Source organism: Cydia strobilella, chromosome 5 (assembly GCF_947568885.1).
Source record: "Cydia strobilella chromosome 5, ilCydStro3.1, whole genome shotgun sequence".
NCBI classification, from domain to species: Eukaryota; Metazoa; Arthropoda; class Insecta; order Lepidoptera; family Tortricidae; genus Cydia; species Cydia strobilella.
The window spans coordinates 3,199,974-3,220,583 of NC_086045.1; the positions used below are offsets into that span (position 1 = coordinate 3,199,974).

Genomic DNA, 20,610 nt, shown 5'->3' on the forward strand with positions numbered 1-20,610 from the left:
AGCGTCTTACGCAAGCGTCTGCGTTACGTAAGACGCAGCGTATCATTGACCACCGGCATCTTGGGCGAGACAGCTATATAATTACGCGCGTGCGATAGAGACGCGAAATTCTTCGCGCTTAGCGTCCTAACTTTACCCGTTTTTTTTTTGATACCGAATATATTTCTTGTTAACGGTACATCAGTATTTTATTATTATATTTACTTAATCATTGTTTTTAATTCCAGAAAGTGACATTTTGTTCCGCAATGAAAATGGCGACTTAGTACTTTTCGACTTGGACTCGGACAGCACTACCATCTTGATCTCCAATACTTCTGAGGTACCTAAGTTTGTGTAACCTGAGAGAAAACTCGATCGTGGGCGTTTAAATTACTATTATAGTAACTCAACTCCTCTGCCCATTTGCGATGGTCCCTACCTACATAGAATGCTATGGCAGTAACTACTACTCTTATAATTCTTTCTGCAGGATTGTTTTGTGGAGTGAATCTACAGTTATAAAATATATCGATATATGTGCAAGTCACACATTCTCAAAATTTCCGAGATTTTTACCGTCCTTCTATCTGTCACCAGGCTGTATCTCATCAACCGTGATCGCTAGACAGTTGAAATTTTCACAGATGATGTATTTCTGTTTCCGATATCACAACAAATACTAAAAACAGAATAAAATAAATATTTAAGTGGGTCTCCCATACAACAAACGTGATTTATTAGCAGTTTTTTTGCGTAATGGTACGGAACCCATCGTGCGCGAGACCAACTCGCACTTGGTCGTTTTTTTACGTTCGGCATTTATCGATATAGGCCAAGCAATAAGAAGGTATAGAGGGAAATGCTAGGAACACAATTTTTAATTTCGTAGCTTTGTTTGGACTTGGAAAAGTTTATATGTTTTTACTTAGGTATGTTTTTACTTAGGAATGGTGTCAATGTTGAAACCATAAATGAATTCAGCACCCCCGATTTATACGAAAACGATCCCAAACTCGGCCTAGCAGCTTCACTGATGTAGATAATCAAGATAAAAATGAGAGCCCTAAATAAACCTTCAAGAGCGGATATCTCAAAAACTATACAAGATATCGAAAAACTTGACTGAATGAAACTTGTAACAAATTAAATATCTTTTCATTTTGTATAAGTGGCTAAGTCGCTCAGACGCATAGTTTCCGAGATATAATCGAAAAACCGAAAAACGGAACCTTCAAACCCCCCTGTCCCCCCAGCACCAGGGTTATGGCCGGGGACTTTTGATATGTTCACCTCCTAACTAGTCCAAACAAAGTTACGAAGTCAAAAATTGTGTTCAAGCATTTCCCTCTATACCTTTTTTTTCTGGCCTAATATACCTACGTGTCATCATGACTCGCAATCCGCCACTATCATTACAATCTGTTGACGTTTTTTCAAGATTTCTGATTTTTTTGTACATATTCTCAACTCGGTGCATGGAAATCACCATTTCATTTCACAAAATTTAAATACGTCTTCCAACTTCCGAGACCACAGTGAATGAACGAAGTTGAGTACGAAGTTAACATAAAATCTCAGATTCTAAATTGCCTTAATGTCTCTTAGCGTTGCCATGGCAACCAAGACCCAAGAGGGTCGCTAGGAGACAGATTAGCTGTTTAATTAATGAAGTGGTCCATAAGAAATCACGTTTCCATCTCTTTGTAATGAAATGAAACTACTACGGGGATCGGATACCGGTATTTTTTGTATGGGAATGAAAACGGTATTCTTTCGTTCTTTGTTAACTTTAAGGCTGGTTGTACATGCAAAATCGGTTCATAAGGCTAGTTATACCTACATACATATATATAACTAGCCTTATGAACCGATTTTGCATGTACAACCAGCCTTAAAGTTTTATAGTCTATGATTGTTCATTATTTAAGTATGTGGGTATTTTTGCACTTTGTAATTTTTCCGTAGTCACCCGTTGACCACAAACGCTGTAAAGGGTTCGAAACGTCGGGATGTATTATAAATTCAATATACGCGATATAATCCGTTTTCATAGTTTTATTTCATATAATATAGTTATTTCGAAGTTTTTGCATAAAACCGGTTTTGACCCCTGCTTTACTATAGATAGGTAGTAGATAATATCTACTAGATATATTAGATAGTAGCCTAAAGTAGGAAATTTCACTTGTAAGTAATTTACTAAAATTGTAAGCACAAGACAGCGAATACGTTACGGATTACGTTAAGAGTATGAACTTGAAGGGGGCTTATTTATATTATTAGAAATCAAAAAAAAAAACTAAATCTAGTTAATGCTTAACAAACTTACGGTTGCGCAAAAAGTTGAAAAAAATTTCAACTTTCGTTATTTATATTTTAAATCGGCAATATATATCAAAATACCTACCATAATTAAATAATTTCAAATTTTAACATTGCCTTCGGTTACCGCGATAGTTACTCATGAAGGCATGAAATAAAACGATGAAAACGGATTATAAATTCAATATACGCGATATAATCCGTTTTCATAGTTTTATTTCAAATTTTATATTAAATGTCGAATTCTGAAGCAACATAGGCAACATTTTACGGTACACAAAGAAAGGTTCTAATCGATATAAGGCTGATATAGGTATGACGATGATCAAGAAGTTTATAATACTGTAATGTAAATAATGTTGCAGGTCTTACAGCAGTCGTCTCGCTTCACCGAGCTATCACCAGACGGAACGCAAGTAGCGTTAGCGTACAGCGTAGTGCCCGTGAGTATTTTGTATTGTATCGTGTTCTATGCAGTTGTACACACTGACGGAACGCAAGTAGCGTTAGCTTGTAGCAGCATTGTAATACACATACAGCGCAGTGCCGTAGCTTGTGGGATTTGAATGGAATCTATTCATAAAGTGGTTATGCACTTTTGCAGCTCGCTGTACATTACGATATAATACGATCCGTCGCGCTGGCGGGGGCGTATTTATGTGTGTTGGTGGTTCTATTTGTATGAGTACCCTTTTGGTGCATTTTCTTGTGCTATTTTTACTCAAGAGTATTTAGTTAATTTTACGTTTTAACTCACGTGTTTTTACTCAGTCACTCGCGCGACATGTTTCGGAGAGCCTAGGTCTCTCATTCATTTAGTATGTCTCACGACAGTTTAAATTCGATCACTCTACTATTATATTAAGTAAAGCCCGCTACTCAAGTTCTAAGTATACATATGTAGTTGTTCACCCCGATTCATACAGATATACAGTCGCCATCAGTTATATTTGAGCATGCCACAAATATTTGAGCAAGCCTCTATTTTCAAGGCATTAGAGTGCGTGTTCAGATATTTTTGAGCACCCTGGGCACTCGATATATCTCATGGCGACTGTACATACGTTTTCATCCCCACCACCAGGCCGATCCTCCTCATATCCGAAACTTAAAAATTGTATTCACTAACAAACATGAAAAGTGCATCCCTAGTTGACCCTAAAACCTAACTTTTTTGCAAATAATAACCCTGACACTAAGTGAGTGATCAATAAATGACAAAAAAACCAATTAACATCTAGGTCACTCGCCTTAAGTGCACTTTATTTTCTGAAACTCTATTAGTTACGAGGCACGGCTTCGCTACCAATTATTAAGGAAACGAAATTGAATAAAGCCAGAGACGAGACGTTAATAAAGACTGACGATTCACTTAGAAAGTCATGTTTTTAGGGTTCCGTACCCAAGGGGTAAAAACGGGTCCCTATTACTAAGACTTCGCTGTCCGTCCGTCCGTCCGTCCGTCTGTCTGTCACCAGGCTGTATCTCATGAACCGTGATAGCTAGACAGTTGAAATTTTCACAGATGATGTATTTCTGTTGATGCTGTAACTACAAATACTAAAAACAGAATAAAATAATAGTTAAGTGGGGCTCCCATACAACAAACGTAATTTTTTTGCCGTTTTTTGCGTAATGGTACGGAACCCTTCGTGCGCGAGTCCGACTTGCACTTGGGCGGTTTTTGAATTATTTGTTATTGTTGTAAATGATGACTGTATGTGCCATCGCCACCTAGCGATACCCTAACTTCCTGTCTGTGTCTGATAAGGATCCTGACCGAATTTTTAATCATGTTTTCGTATTTTTTTGAGAACGACTTTTTTTGACCACCACACACATATACATTTTTTTCGGCTGTATGCAGGACAATTGCATCGGACTGGTGGCTATGATATATAATTCTTTTAGGATGATAAACTCCGCAAAACTTGATATGGCAAAATATTGAAGTGAGAAATTAGGTACCTAGTTGACATTATCACAAGAACGTTTGTATTTTTGCTACGTCGAGCACAATAATCGCTTTTCCACTGAATATAAGCTTCAAATTCCTACGACTTCTAATATAATTAGTATTGACTTCGTTGGTAGAAATTATACATGACAATTCGGAACGTAATATTGTCCACCTGTCTGTATTAAATGACTAGTCTCTGTCAATTGAGCTAATTTGTATCAATACCATGTTCGTATTGTGTAAACGGTGGGTGTTTATTCAAGTGAAACTCGAGGCTCCGTATTGGGAGTAAACAAAAAAACGTGTAAGTAGGTATTTATTGAACAGTTGACTTCGAAGATATTTTAGCTCAATCATTATTTATTTTATCGATATGTTTCATTTGACCTCCGAACGATATAAGGAATGCTTTGTTTCTTTTTATAAATTAAGGAATGTTTCCTTTAAGTAAAATGAGCTAACTTAAGGTTTTAAGGGACTTTCCCTCCAGGGCCCATACTTTTTTTCCACACTGTATATCGTCGTCTTGCACCAAACCTTATTGAGCCCTACTGCGGAACTAGGACGATCTGTGTACAATTTTATTGTCCTATAATATTTATTTATCTAAGTACCTACTATAAATCTGGGCGACGATCTATTTAAAATATTCTAGTCTATATAATACTGGAGTTTTTTAGTTAACCGAAAATCTTTTTCCATATTCCAGGTATACAGATACAGTTACCTCGCCCGCTACACCGCTTTCGACATCAACACAGGGGAAACCAAAGATATCCTCCCCCCCACCGTCGCCCGCAGTACCGATGGATTCCTACAAAACTTCATATGGGGACCATCTGGGACCTCCCTAGCCTTCGTGTATACTAACAACATATACTATCAGGCTAATTTGACTGAGGACCCGGTGCAGATTACGACGAGTGGGCAGTTGTATGTCATTTATAATGGCATACCTGACTGGGTTTATGAAGGTAATTCGTCATTCTGAACTTACTCGCGCTTGTATCGTCTCTTAACGTGTCCCATTGGCCTATGATGGTTGTGTCTAATCGTCGCCGTCACGTTCTAATAAGTGAAGCATGATGCATGATCTTATAGATGATAAGAGCGCAACCATCCTAAAAGGGATTTTTGGAACTATAAGGTGTTAAAAAGCCATGGTTCTTAAAGAAAGTCTCGATTGCCCAAAGCAACAAAAAGTAGATAATAGCATTTTGGCTACACCTAAAATTTGACAATTAATTTCTAAAGAACAGGGTTTTTAGCCTTAACTCCTGAACAACAATAAGATACACTGAACTTCTTCTGCGGGCCATCTGGGACCTCCCTAGCCTTTGTGTATACAAACAACATATACTATTAGACTAATTTGACTGAGGACCCGGTGCAGATTACGACGAGTGGGCAGTTGTATGTCATTTATAATGGAATACCTGACTGGGTTTATGAAGGTAATTCGTCGTTCTCAACGTACTCGCGCTTGTATCGTCTCTTAATGTGCCCCATTGGCCTATGATGGTTGTGTCTAATCGTCGCCGTCATGTTCTAATAAGTGAAGCATGATGCATGATCTTATAGATGATAAGAGCGCAACCATCCTAAAAGGGATTTTTGTAACTATAAGGTGTTAAAAAGCCATGGTTCTTAAAGAAAGTCTTGGTTGCCCAAAGCAACAAAAAGTAGATAATATCATTTTGGGTACCTACACATAAAATTTGTCAACTAAAGAACAGGGTTTTTAGGCTTAACTCCTGAACAAAAGTAAGAAACACTGAAAGATCCTCCAGAACTTCTTCTGCGGGCCATCTGGGACCTCCCTAGCCTTTGTGTATACAAACAACATATACTATCAGGCTAATTTGACTGAGAACCCTGTGCAGATTACGACGAGTGGGTAGTTTTATGTCATTTATAATAGCATTCCTGCGGAGCTAAGATGGACGGCTGTTTATCATTTGTCACCATACCTGTCACGCTCTAACAAGTACGTAAGTGCGAAAGTGACGCATGATACGACAAGTGACAAAAAGGCGACCATGATACCGCTGCTGATTGGGTTTATGAAGGTAATTCGTCATTCTCAACGTACTCGCGCTTGTATCGTCTTGTATCCGCCATTTCCTATCTCTATCCTACGTGCATAATTATATTGCTTTATCGCTCTCACAGTAGCATTGACCGCTGGCATGACACCGGGCCGGCAATTTAATTATCCACATGCGTACAGATAGGAACAGGCGGGTCAAGGTACCTACGAAACCCTGTGCCGTCCTTACTTTACACCGGGAATTCTGGATGCACCTTACAAAATGTTCTTTTATTTTTAAAATTATCATTATTTTTGTTCGTTTATTATATTCGTATATGGGAGATCGATCGATCGCGTTTTCCCAGAGATAGGACGTACTAGAAAACTCCCATATAGAAAGTTTCATCGAGATTGTTAGAGCCGTTTCCGAGATCCCCAAAGTATATAAATGTACCTATGTATATGTCATTCTCAACCAAAAGGGTACTTATTGTCGGTCGTCAATAAGGCGCTATTTCCATTCAATTTGAAATCAACCTTATCGACAAGCGACAATGTGGTACCTTTTGGTTGAAAACGTCACATATAATATACAAGAATTGCTCGTTTATAGGTATAAGATGTAAGGTCTTTGTTGTCTGAAATTAAATTATATTTGATTTTACTTGAAATACCTACTCCTTTAATTTTCAGAGGAGGTATTCGGCTCCAACAACGCGATGTGGTTCTCAGCTGACGGCGAGCACTTAGCGTACGTCACGTTCGACGACACGAATGTTCGCATCATGCGTGTACCCCACTACGGTGTACCCGGCTCTGTCGACTATCAATACACGCAGCACCATGAGATCCGGTACCCTAAGGTAAGATACAAACTAAAAATAAGTTTCCGTCAACCGGGGTGACTAGGGATAGCTGGGGTGAATATGGACAAAACTTAAAATTTGATTTACCTGACAATTTCTTCAAGAATACCCACACAAATTGTATCATTCCTTTGAAAATAATAGTAAATTTGTTATGATACTATTTAAACTCTAAAAATAAGTTCACTGAAATGTCAATGAGTGCATCATGCGTGTACCCAACGACAGTGTACCCGGCTCTGTCGACTATCAGTATACACAGCAACAACAGCAGATGCGTCACCCTAAGGTAAGAAGAAAGCTAAAACTTAGTTACCTAAGATTTAAATTGAGCATCATGCGTGTATCTCACTATGGTGTACCCGGTTCTGTTGACTATCAGTACGCGCAGCACCATGAGATCCGCTATCGCCGGCCGTGAGTTCAAGTCTCACCCCATATAAGAATGGACTCATAGGAACCATCGTGTTCTACGCGAGAGGTATTTAAAATGGTCGGCATTACATGCGCGTTACCTCTGGAGTTGCAGGCGGGCCGTACGCTTGTTTGCCACCGACGTGGTATAAAAAACAGGTATACGTGTAACATGTCCACAAAAAGTTCCGTTCACATTAGCCGTAGAATGTAAAGTATGTGGATTATGTGGTCCAGTCTCGACCCAGTAAACTCCGTGATAGAATTGCGTCAGACGTTCACGGTATTTAAGGAGATGTTTTTTAATATTAACCCTTTTCTTGGCAGTGTATTTGTGTGTGTAGTGGTTGACTGGTAGAGAATGCCTTATGGCATTAAGTCCGCCATTTGTACTTATAATTTTATGTGCAATAAAGTTTAAATAAATAAATATTTTGCAAGATACATAATTTTACACCATCTTTTTGTATTTTTTTCTAAGAGCATTTTTTTTGAGGCTTGACGCACAACTTTTCTTAAATTTGCCAAGTGGGTTTAGAAACGAATTCTTAATAATTAAAAGGCTGTGAATATTTAAAGCTGTGCAGGTGGCGGAAAGCTTCCGAAAAGTTGGAAAAGTTCTCGGAAACTTCTCGGAAATTTCAGGAAAATTTCACAGAATACAAAAAAAAACCTTCACTTTGGAAGTTCAGATTGAATTTTTTTCTTCCTTGCGTTGTCCTGGCATTTTGCCACGGCTCATGGGAGCCTGGGGACCGCTTGGCAACTAATCCCAAGAATTGGCGTACGCATTAATTTTTACAAAAGCGACTGTCATCTGACCTTCCAAGCCAGAGGGTAAACTAGGCCTTATTGGGATAAGTCCGGTTTCCTCACGTTGTTTTCCTTAACCGTAAAGCGACTGGTAAATATCACATTATATTTCTTACACAAGTTCCGAAAAACTCAATGGTATTCGAATTCAAATATGACAGGCAGTAGACTAATTTGTTGTTGTATATTGTTTTCTCTTCGCACTTAAACTGCTGAACCAATTTAGATAAAATTTGGTAGGAGTCCCGAGAAAGTACGCCATACAATATAGTTCTTTTAATTTTACGCAGAAGAACCCGCGGGCAGAAGCTAGTGTAAACATTGTAAAATTAAATCGAGATAAAAGTAGCATAATTGCGCACAACAGTGTTATTCAATTTCAACAAAAACAACACCTATCTATGCATAAAAAGATAGAATAAATGGCCTGAGATGAACCAGGGTCCATTGACACAGTTTCGTTATGATAATAAAACGTTCACCTTAATTCGAGCCAGAGACAAGAAAATAGTCAAGACTGCCTACCTCGTTGTGCCTAGATATCTTTAGACATTGATTGCGCCATTAGCGAGATCTTGTTATTAGCATTGGGGTAACTTCGATAGGGGATAATTATGACAATATTAAGTAGGTATCTACTAAACTAGATATGTATTGGCGATTTTCAAGACTACCCCGCTTTTGAAATTAGCCAAGACTTACCTTACAAATCTTTTAACAATGCACATGATTAAAACATATGGGGTGCGGGATAAGATTGAACGGGTTTTTCATGCGGGGTAAGATGAAAAGTCGCCCGTAATGCTTCGGCATATGGACGATTTTCTTGTCTTACCTCTCATGAAAAACCCCTTACCCCAACGCACCCTAATACCCAAAATGTATACAAAGATTTATTTCGGACCATAATTATTTTAAATTTCTGGATGTTCGATGAAAATACGATATCAAATGCGATATTTTACCTATACCTAAGCGTTAGCGCCATTCAATAAGACGCGCCCCACTATTTTTTGATGGGATTGCCAGATTTGCGGTGTGCGGGGAGTTTGACTACTTTTACTTGAGCGATTAGTCGATTTATCGTAGTGTGCGTATGCACTCTTAGTTAATTAATGTGTATAAACAGAATTACTACACTGCTAAAAGGTTGTACACTTTTACTATAAGCATTAGGAAGAAGAGCGGGGCGCGTTGTCGCACGTATGCACAAACTATACTAAATAAACATAAAGATTAACATAATTTTTTCAAAATACGTGGCATGCTTACATTCATACAAAACAAAAACTTACAAAATAGTGACGTTTTACATCTGCCTGAACTAGGGTACCCTGTGTTTCAGGCGAGAAATGGGCTAGAAATGTGCGCCGGGAGGGATTATTTTATACGGAGATTAACAGTGTATACTATTACTAGTCTGTAATTCGAGCATGGCGCTAACTGCGAGTGAAAGTGCTCTGCAAACCGGTTTGGCGCGGTTCCCGAATACGGAATTGATTTCTGACCAAAATACCAACGGATAATTGGATCGTGACGATAAGAATAAAATTTAAATAAAAAATATATACTTATTGCCACACACTTATAAGAATACAAAAAAAAAAATACGCATGTAAGAACAGCAATATTTCTTCAGCTAGAAACGTCACTTTTGACACTGACTGATTATATAATCAGTTAGATTAGATCAGACCTGCTAGCATGAGTTACGTTCTCGCGCGCGACTTTATACATCTATATAGCGCGACTTGAAGTATGGACTCGGTCAGGTTTGCTATATGGATATCCTGAGCAATACCTGTTATTATAATCAGAATACGCCTCCAAGTCTCGTTATTGACTTGTAAGTTATGCAAATATGTCACGGTCTCTGCGCCGGCAATTGTTTTTGACGTCACTGGTAATGTTGATTGATAAGAATGCTAATAATGATGAGGTGAAACTAGGCCTTATTGACTTATATTTTAAGGGACCCTATTACTAAGACTCTTCTGTCCGTCTGACTGTCCATCTGTCTGTCTGTCAGTTGAAATTTTCACAGATGATGTATCTCTGGTTGTCGCTATAACAACAAATACTAAAAGCAGAATAAAATAAATATTTAATTGGGGCTCCCATACAACAAACTTGATTTTTTTGCCGTTTTTTTGCGTAATGGTACGGAACCCTTCGTGCGCGAGTCCGACTCGCACTTGGCCGGTTTTTTTAATAATGATTAAGACATTGCTTGCAATTGTTATCGATAAAATAACATTTGAGTCGATATTTTAATTATCACAAGTGGGAAAAAGCTATGCTTTTTGATATTGGTCCGAACGTTTGTACCTTAGGCTCTTTAAATGATTTCGGTCACGATTGAAAGGATCTGTCGGCTATAATATTAAAATGAAATAAATGTTGATTTCAGCCTGGCACAACCAACCCGACGGTGACGGTGACACTACGGAACCTGGAGTCCGGCGCTAGCGCGGTCTACTCCGCGCCTACTGACTTGAATGAGTAAGTATTGAATGTGTGTAACATGGAGATGGTAAATTCAGCCTGGCACCGCCAACCCAACGGTGCTAACGGTCATTTCAGCCGGGCACCACCATCAACCTAACGGTGCCAAAGGTCATTTCAGCCTGCCTGGCACGATAAACCCGATAACTGGAGTATATTTACTTACCATAATTTAAACCGAACCCATTAAAATTTTCAGGCCAATTTTGAAAGCCGTGAAGTTCGTCACTAGTGACACCATCGCCCTGATGTGGACCAACCGCGTCCAGACCACCATGCAGGTGCTCACTTGCACTCTTGGAACGGCCAATTGCACCCAGGTAGGCTTCCTCTTGTATCAATCCTGAAGCCGTAAAGTTCGTCACTAGTGACACCATCGCCCTGATGTGGACCAACCGCGTCCAGACCACCATGCAGGTGCTCACTTGCACTCTTGGAACGGCCAATTGCACCCAGGTAGGCTTCCCTTTGTATCAATCCTGAAGCCGTAAAGTTCGTCACTAGTGACACCATCGCCCTGATGTGGGCCAACCGCGTCCAGACCACCATAAGGGTGCTTACTTGCACCCTTTTAATGGCCAATTGCACCCAGGTAGGCTTCCTCTTGTATCAATCCTAAAGCCGTGAAGTTCGTCACTAGTGACACCATCGCCCTGATGTGGACCAACCGCATCCAGACCACCATGCGGGTGCTCACTTGCACCCTTGGAAAGGCCAATTGCACCCAGGTAGGCTTGCTCTTGTATCAATCCTGAAGCCGTTAAGTTCGTCACTAGTGACACCATCGCCCTGATGTGGACCAACCGCGTCCAGACCACCATGCAGGTGCTCACTTGCACTCTTGGAACGGCCAATTGCACCCAGGTAGGCTTTCGCTTTTATCAATCCTGAAGCCGTAAAGTTCGTCACTAGTGACACCATCGCCCTGATGTGGACCAACCGCGTCCAGACCACCATGAGGGTGCTTACTTGCACCCTTGGAACGGCCACTTGCACCCAGGTAGGTACTTAATATTGTTGTATTGTAGTACGTGCAGGTTTCCGCAACTCGATGACTGCCGCCTATTTTGCGTGACGGGGGATATCTGAGATCCAAGATGTTTTGCCCACGCTGCGCATTCCAGCACCACATGAGAGGCCGTCTCTTCTATTTCAATGCACTCTCGGGAGTCTAACTCCGTACATACAAGAAAGAGTTTTGTATATCATACAGAGACCGGACGATTGACATCATTGGTCTGCCTCTAAAGTAGTATAGTGTTATCAGAATTTGAGTTAGTTTGCTTACGAATGATAATAATATAAAGATTTTTTATTTGCGCACTTGATTTTAATTGACCGGAGCGTTAGCGAAGGTCTCCGTTTTGCCTTTGTTTTCGTATGTTTGGACGTTCTCCTCTACAGGTCGCAATTCTTAACAGATTCTCGTGAAATTTTGCGACTAGATTCTATGATTCATTAATAGTTTTTTTTTTGTCGCGCTAGCTTTCGGAAATTTTAAAAAATGCGGTAATTGGCATGCTTAAGCGCCAATAGCGTCTATGGCACTTAAGACTATGGTGAGTTCACTGTGATAACGACTGAACGAACTAAATATTTTTCACTTTTAGTTTTCCTAAACTTAACGCGAGGTCTTCAGCTCACAGAACCACTTATTGTGCTATATCCATAGATACATTGATTAAAGAGCGCAGGATGCTGTAGATTATTTAATACTTAAACATAAGTATATTTTACTATTACAACGAATTAATTTGAGAACGAACACGTTATGAAGCAGATTGTGTAAAACATTTCAGATTTACACATACACCGAGACCAACGGCTGGATCGACAACATTCCTCTCATCTTCAACGCGCAAGGAACCGCTTTCATCACCATCCTGCCTCAAGTAAGTAATATCTAAATAAGAATCTAATAAATCTGTAATTTAGCTATAGAGATAGTCGAACCAAACAATTAGATTGTCGTAATCACAACCTGTACCACGCGACCAAAACGTCGTAAGCGCCGTAAAATTCATGGCGTTTACGCGTTAGTCGCGAGATTCACGCTCCGCTTCTATGGTATGTTGTCAAAACAACATCAACTCATGGCGCAAAATACTGGTTCTCCGTGCCAGCTCATACATCATCATCATCTTCCTCGCGTTATCCCGGCATTTTGCCACGGCTCATGGGAGCCTGGGGTCCGTTTGACAACTAATCCTAAGAATTGGCGTAGGCACTAGTTTTTACGAAAGCGATTGCCATCTGACCTTCCAACCCAGAGGGGGAAACTAGGCCAGCCAGCCTATACATTAGTAATAATAGTTCAATGGTAAAATACTAGAATCCTTTATCGTGAGCCGCCTAATCTGCACTACATCCTGTACTTCGTTTTTTTTTGAATTAGAAAAAGGGTAAACAATCTTGACGTGTCTTTTTACTGAAAAACACTATCAAAAAAAGTAGCTATTACTTATGAAAACAAAAGAATGTAAAAAATCATAACAATATGCTAATAATTGTTACATATTAGCTGCAACTTATTTTTCAAAAGTGTTTTTCAACAAAAAGACACGTCAAGATCGCTCACCTTCTTTCTAACGCTAAAAAAACAAAGAGGGTTATATGTAAATAATTTTAAAGGTATACAGGGTATATACTCGTCGTCGATGTTTAACCCCGGAATTCAATTGCTGTTCATATTTGTCATTTATACGATTTAGGTCGTAATCTTGGTTGCTTGGTTGGTTGCTTATAGGTGCTTAATTAGTACGGAAGCGCCAATGTGTGGTACTGGCGATCTCAAGTAGGCTTATACGCTCCATTTAGAAGAAAGGAGATCCACGCTTCCCTGTAAATGGCTTAAGTCAAAAACTCTAAACCACTCCACTCAACCATAATTTTTAAATTCCAGGCAGTCGACGGTACCCTCTACAAACAAATTGTCCAAATCTCGGCCCCAGCCACCGGCAATGACTGGACTCTGCAGAACCGCGTCAACACTGCCCATACTGTCGCTGAGGTTTTGAAGTGGACTGATAATGACATTATGTAAGCCCTCCTTTATATCTAATATCAGGACGTGTTACCTAAAGCATTTCGAATTCTTTATATTATCGCTTTCATGAAGGCCAATGACAGAGTCTCTAACGGGCCGCAGTAACGGGAAATGGCGGAAAACGCCGATTATCGCGATAATCCCAGTGTGGCCGTATGAAAAACGTCGAATTAACGCGTTTCCCAGCGTTTCCCGTTAGTGTGGCCCCGGCATTAAAGCTGTCATTCGGACACAGCGTTTAATATTACGTTTTAAATGTCACGCCGCCGCAATACCCATCTGTAGTCAGTATAGTCTGAATCCGTATGGCACCTTAAGAGCTATCGATTTGACACCGATGTAAGTTCAGAGAAAATGGTTTCGTAGAAAATCATCGATGACACCGTGTGTGTACAGTGACAACCCATATTTAAAGCTACAGTGCTCGCAAGCACCGTGTGCGTGGCGCGGTGCCATGATGCTATTTTAATATTGATTGTAATTATGGTTCAAAAGACTCAAATTCCTTTGACTCTAGTATTAAATAAATTTTATTGGGATCATCACTAGGTGACAGCCCTCGCTAAACACAATGGTATTGCAGTTACAACATGGAAACGCTGTCAGGATATTTTGATGCAGTGCTTATTTTTTTTAAATATGTAATACGCAGAGGTCGGACAAATCATCGCAAAACCATCAAACCAGTGACCATTCATCAGTGGACCATTTTAAGTACTTAGGCCATGTGATCGCGACCGACCTCAAAGACGACATGGATATGGAAACTGAACGAAGGGCCCTGTCGGTCCGGGCGAGTATGATCGCCCGCAGATTTGCAAGGTGCTCTAAAGAGGTGAAAGTCACACTGTTTAGGGCGTTTTGCACTTCCCTCTACACCTGCAATCTGTGGGCGAAGTATACGCAACGGGCATACAGGGCTCTTAGGGTCCAGTACAATAATGCGTTCCGGGTGCTGATGGGGCTGCCTCGGTTCTGTAGCGCATCGGGGATGTTCGCGACGGCTCGCGTGGAATGTTTCTATACTACCATGCGTGCACGCGCAGCATCCCTGGTGCGCCAGGTGCGTGGCAGTCCCACCAGCATCCTACGAATGATAGCGGACAGGGTAGACTGTCCCTACTTGTCGCACTGTGAGGGATTGCATTCCCCCATCTGCATGGTATTATTTTAAATCTAAGTTCGTTGTACATACTAACCCCTTAGTTTGTAAGTTCTACTAATAAAAATATGTGTCCATGTGTTACACGAAATAAAAATATTCAATCATTCTTTCATTCAAAAATCATTTATATCTCAAAATCGGACAAGATTCATTAAACTAGTACAAAATTGTTCAATTTTTTTTATCCTGTGCATATATTAATTTTTGCGATAATTTGTCCGAACTCTGGTAATAAGGCTGTTAGTTGTCCCCGTTTTGGCAAACCAATTTTTGACTTCTACGATTAAGATTCGCAAATCCTAACTAATCTCACATTCACAAATTCTAGCTGGTACAAGGCCACAAGCGTAAACGACTCCGCAGAGCAGCATATCTACTCGATCAACTCCGAAGGCTCCGTCGACTGCTTTACATGCGAGATAGCCAGGGAAGATGGTGGACAATGTCTTTACAACGATGGCATTGTCAGTGAAGATGGGAATAGGATCATTGTTAACTGCGCTGGACCTGATCTGCCGCAGGTCTACATCTATAACTCTGTAAGTACTGTTACTGTGAAACATACCCTTTCAAATAAAAACATAATTTGTTTTACAAAACGGTTTAACAGTCTTCAAGAAATCGGAGAACATACACGTAAGTACCTACTGTTAATGATAAGGTAGTTAGACGCGACAACAGAAAATACCAGCCATATTTACGCCGCAGCCACACTTATCCGTATTCTATGGAAAGATCTAAGATCTCCTGAGAGCCACACCCCGAGGGCTTGAGGGCTTTTGACGTGATATAGGTATATTATTCTTGTGCTTGATTCAGATTGATAAACTTGTTACGGTTTTGATCTTATTTTGATACGACCTTGAAGATCACTCATGCTGATCGTGCATGCGAAATGAAGTGAAAGTCGTGCGTGAAATGCACGCCAATCATCAAGACGATCATCAAGGTCCTATCAAAACCAGTTAAAAACTTTAACAAGTTATTATATCTGAATCGGGCTTTTTGTTTATTTAACATAATAAGTATCTATGTTAAACAAATAGGTTAATCCAAGTAGTTAATGCTACTTACTGCCGAGCACATAAGTATCATCGACTAGTACAAGGTTTGCCTTGAATACATACAGAAACGATAACGTATTGCTTGATAAAATAAATACAATAACAATAACGTATATCTTATCTTTACACACTATCGCCTGCCCTTGAAGTATCAAAAGTATTGATATTGATTCAGGTCAATTCAATAACCTAATAACAATTAGGTACAACTAAGTAAGTGTTGTAATACAATACACCCTCAATGACAATATCTAAGCGAACGAGGTGCAAATTTGGACGCTTTTTGATGATATTTTTTTATTCATCAGCCCTAAAAACAGTGGGCTTAACTAGAAAATTAAATTGTTTCTTAAAAAATAATAATCCGGCGAGAAACTGAAAGCATTTTTTTACCCGTTTCTTAAAAAAACAAACATTCTGTCTTCCAGAACCGCACGCTCGAGCTGGACTGGGACGATAACAGTGCAGCAAGCGCTGTGGTCTCCAACCGCATACTGCCGGTGACCCTGCGGCTTTCCGTGCCGGTTGCCACCGGCTTGCCTGACGCTGACGTCCAACTGCTGCTACCCCATGATTATGAGCAGAGAACGAACGTGCCTATGCTCGTCTATGTGTAAGTATAGGGCTAGAGCTAGTGACGGTTCGAAAGCGGGAGAAGTATGCAGGGCTGACGAACTACTTATTTGTCCCACTTGCCGTGGAAACCACTGGCTGTTGGTGTGCTGAGGCCAAGTCATTTATAGGGGAAGTGGGCAGAATAATAATATTATTATCTACAACCATGTAACTTCTGATTCCAGCTACGGCGGTCCAGACACAGCTCTCGTCACTAAACAATGGAGCATCCACTGGGGAACCTCGTTGGTCAGTCGCTGGAATATCGCCGTCGCCCACATTGACGGTCGAGGCTCTGGGTTGAGAGGAGTCGCGAACATGTTCGCGGTTAACCGGGCGCTGGGAACTGTAGAGATTGAGGACCAGATCTCCGTTACCAGGTAATTAGGGGCTTTTCCAAACAGAAAATTAACCAACGTTGAATTGTTTGAGTCTGGCCGCTAAACACATTTTAGACACATTCTATAAGCTATAATATCCTATAAAGCTGGCTGAACTTTAATAGAACTATCAAGCATTCTCAGTTAGTGAAGCAACTCCATTACACTCGTCCAAATTCGAAATGGTTTCCATCTGGATATGTTATGTCGTTTCCTTACAGGCTTAAGAGAACTTTATCAGTGGTTTTTTTGTAGACTGGTAGAACATGAACATTTAACATCAATAGCCAAGGTTTTTTTACTGTGGATCTCTATAGTTTGCAGCGCTGACCAATGAGGTCAGCGCTCCGACCTACAAAGTTTGATATCTGTGACTAGATAATTTGGTTTTCACTATTCACAGATGAAGATCTCATATTCACGATTAAGGCTCCGAATTGCGTTAGCCTCACCACCGGGTACCCGTGTCTACTTGCGGATTCTATGTCACTTTTGCAATAGTTTTTCCAACCTGCTGCCTATTAATTGCTGCATAAAGTCGAGATTTGCCAACACGCTCTAGATTGTAAAACTATTCGATGGAACTGATACATTTTATACGGCGAATGCACGGAGAGCGAAGTAACATTAACAGTTTATTAATAAAACTGTACGTGTAACACGTTGTTTAATTTTCGGGCGCAGTTTCAGTCTAACAATCTTCTGGTTTTGAGGATTCCATTGCTTTACTATAAGGAATTCATACTCTTAACTAGTTTTAGGAATTTAATTAGATAATCTTAAATGACTCTCATTTCAGATACCTCCACGAAAACCTCTCTTTCCTGGACTCTAACCGCACCTGCATTTGGGGCTGGTCTTACGGCGGTTACGCTGCTTCTCTGGCCTTAGCTCGCGGAGGAGATGTCTTCAGATGTGCAGCGGCTGTCGCTCCTGTCGTGGACTGGAGATTCTATGGTATGTGTCTTAAGTGTAAGGCCTGAGTGGACGCTCAGAGTTGGGCGTGCAGCGGGGCGAGGCGTGCGGCGTGCATGTTAAACAAATGCAAACGTATAGGAGCGGCCTTAGTGCACGCTGCTCACATCACTTATGAGCCCGACGCCACGCTGCACGCGTCGCCGACCGAGCGTCCACTCAGGCCTTACACTAATTAGTGACTTGGTATTAGAGACTAGAAAAGCATCGATTTTGTGACCGTTACGCCCGTTTCTCGCCAGTGCAGTTATATGTTATTATCTATCTTAGTGACTTGGAATTATCAGCTAGAACAACATGAATTTTGTAGCTGGCGCCCCGTCGTAGACTGGCGGTGCTACAACAGTCACTAAGACATACACTTAGTGACTTGCAATTAGAAGGTAAAATGGCATAAGATAGTTTCGTAGCTGACGAAGAAAGTCTTCCGATGTTGTGCGACTATTATCCCCATTATTGATTTGCGGTTCCATATGTGTATAATCTGCATCTTCTCAAATGATTTTTACGTCTAAGACCCTAATTTGTTAAAAAAAGGCATTGTTTCTTTTTAGCCAGAGGTCGGCCATTGTGTACCATTGTAAGACACAATGGCACGCGCCGTGGCACGCGCTCAGACAATGGCCGACCGCTCACAGAAAAGAAACAATGGCTTTTGTTTAACAGATTAGGATCTTAGACGTAAAAATGATTTGAGAATATTTATTTATTGAGCTCGCTCGTCACAAATTGCTCGATAATATTTGTTAATTACCTACCTAATGTTGTACAATGATAATATTATCATTGATGTTGAACTTAAATTGATTTCAGACTCAATATACACAGAGCGATATATGGATACTCCGCAGCAGAACTCAGCCGCTTACACTGCATCTTCGCTTTTGACAAATGAAGTGGTGAGTTAGTTATAAAATGATCACATATAAGTCCAAGAAAACTACAAGATACATGTTTAAAAATATACCAATAAGAATTCTGCAAATTAGGATGAAGTTCCATAAAGTAAGTATCTGTGTTGATTTTTCGCCGCTATTGAATCAGAATATATTATTATGATTATGACGTGTGTTAAAATAGGGCAGACGAAGAAGAGTTGCATTATTTTTTACTGGGATGTTGTTAAATGAAAGGTATAATACTTATACCGAATAGCGTCTTGTTATATAATTAATATGAAGAGTATTTTGCAGGATTTATTCCATGTCCATATCCATATCGTATAATCCCAATTTATCAAACGCATCAAACCTCTGTTAAATTTTATCCTTTTCTAACAGACACAGTAAAATACCGGATAGGGATAAAACGAATTTCAACGGCTTGTTAAATCACATAGACGCTTATGAATAACGCCATAGAGTCCAATTTCAAAAAATCCTTTTCTTACTTATTAGAACTTTATTCAAACTCGAATCTTCCAGGTGGAAGCGTACAGAAACAAACGCTACTTCCTGATCCATGGCACAGCAGACGACAACGTGCATTACCAGCACGCTATGCGGGTCTCACGGTTGCTACAGCGCGAAGATGTTTACTTCACGCAAATGGTTCGTATCTACTTCTGTTTTAGCAGAACATTCAGATACAGAAACTAACGCTACTGATCCATGGGACAGCAGACAACGTGCATTACCAGCACGCTATGCTGATCTCACGGTTGCTACAGCGCGAAGATGTTTACTTCGTACAAATGGTTCGTATCTACTTCTGTTTTAGCAGAACATTCAGATACAGAAACTAACGCTACTGATCCATGGGACAGCAGACAACGTGCATTACCAGCACGCTATGCGGATCTCACGGTTGCTACAGCGCGAAGATGTTTACTTCGTACAAATGGTTCGTATCTACTTCTGTTTTAGCAGAACATTCAGATACAGAAACTAACGCTACTGATCCATGGGACAGCAGACAACGTGCATTACCAGCACGCTATGTGGATCTCACGGTTGCTACATCGCGAAGATGTTTACTTCACACAAATGGTTCGTATCTACTTCTGTTTTAGCAGAACATTCAGATACAGAAACTAACGCTACTGATCCATGGGACAGCAGACAACGTGCATTACCAGCACGCTATGTGGATCTCACGGTTGCTACATCGCGAACATGTTTACTTCACACAAATGGTTCGTATCTACTTCTGTTTTAGCAGAACATTCAGATACAGAAACTAACGCTACTGATCCATGGGACCGCAGACGACAACGTGCATTACCAGCACGCTATGTGGATCTCACGGTTGCTACATCGCGAAGATGTTTACTTCACACAAATGGTTCGTATCTACTTCTGTTTTAGCAGAACATTCAGATACAGAAACAAACGCTACTGATTTACGGGACATGCTGTGCTGATCTCACGGCTGCGACAGCACGAAGATGTTTACTTCACGTAAATGGTTCGTATCTACTTCTGTTTTAGCAGAACATTCAGATACAGAAACAATCGCTACTGATCCACGGG

At 40.3% G+C, this 20,610-nt stretch overlaps 1 protein-coding gene across 1 annotated transcript in view; it reads left to right on the forward strand.

The window, feature by feature from the left end:
* Window positions 1-20,610, forward strand: part of LOC134741328 (venom dipeptidyl peptidase 4-like) — a 66,377-nt gene that overhangs the window by 43,211 nt on the left and 2,556 nt on the right. The window contains exons 5-18 of the mRNA XM_063674079.1: window positions 228-322; window positions 2,670-2,747; window positions 4,974-5,238; window positions 6,990-7,159; window positions 10,800-10,891; window positions 11,094-11,214; window positions 12,694-12,786; window positions 13,797-13,933; window positions 15,434-15,644; window positions 16,598-16,782; window positions 16,970-17,164; window positions 17,964-18,121; window positions 18,953-19,038; window positions 19,564-19,689. Coding sequence (XP_063530149.1) covers window positions 228-322; window positions 2,670-2,747; window positions 4,974-5,238; window positions 6,990-7,159; window positions 10,800-10,891; window positions 11,094-11,214; window positions 12,694-12,786; window positions 13,797-13,933; window positions 15,434-15,644; window positions 16,598-16,782; window positions 16,970-17,164; window positions 17,964-18,121; window positions 18,953-19,038; window positions 19,564-19,689 — 2,012 coding nt within the window. The remainder of the gene's footprint in view (window positions 1-227; window positions 323-2,669; window positions 2,748-4,973; window positions 5,239-6,989; window positions 7,160-10,799; window positions 10,892-11,093; window positions 11,215-12,693; window positions 12,787-13,796; window positions 13,934-15,433; window positions 15,645-16,597; window positions 16,783-16,969; window positions 17,165-17,963; window positions 18,122-18,952; window positions 19,039-19,563; window positions 19,690-20,610) is intronic.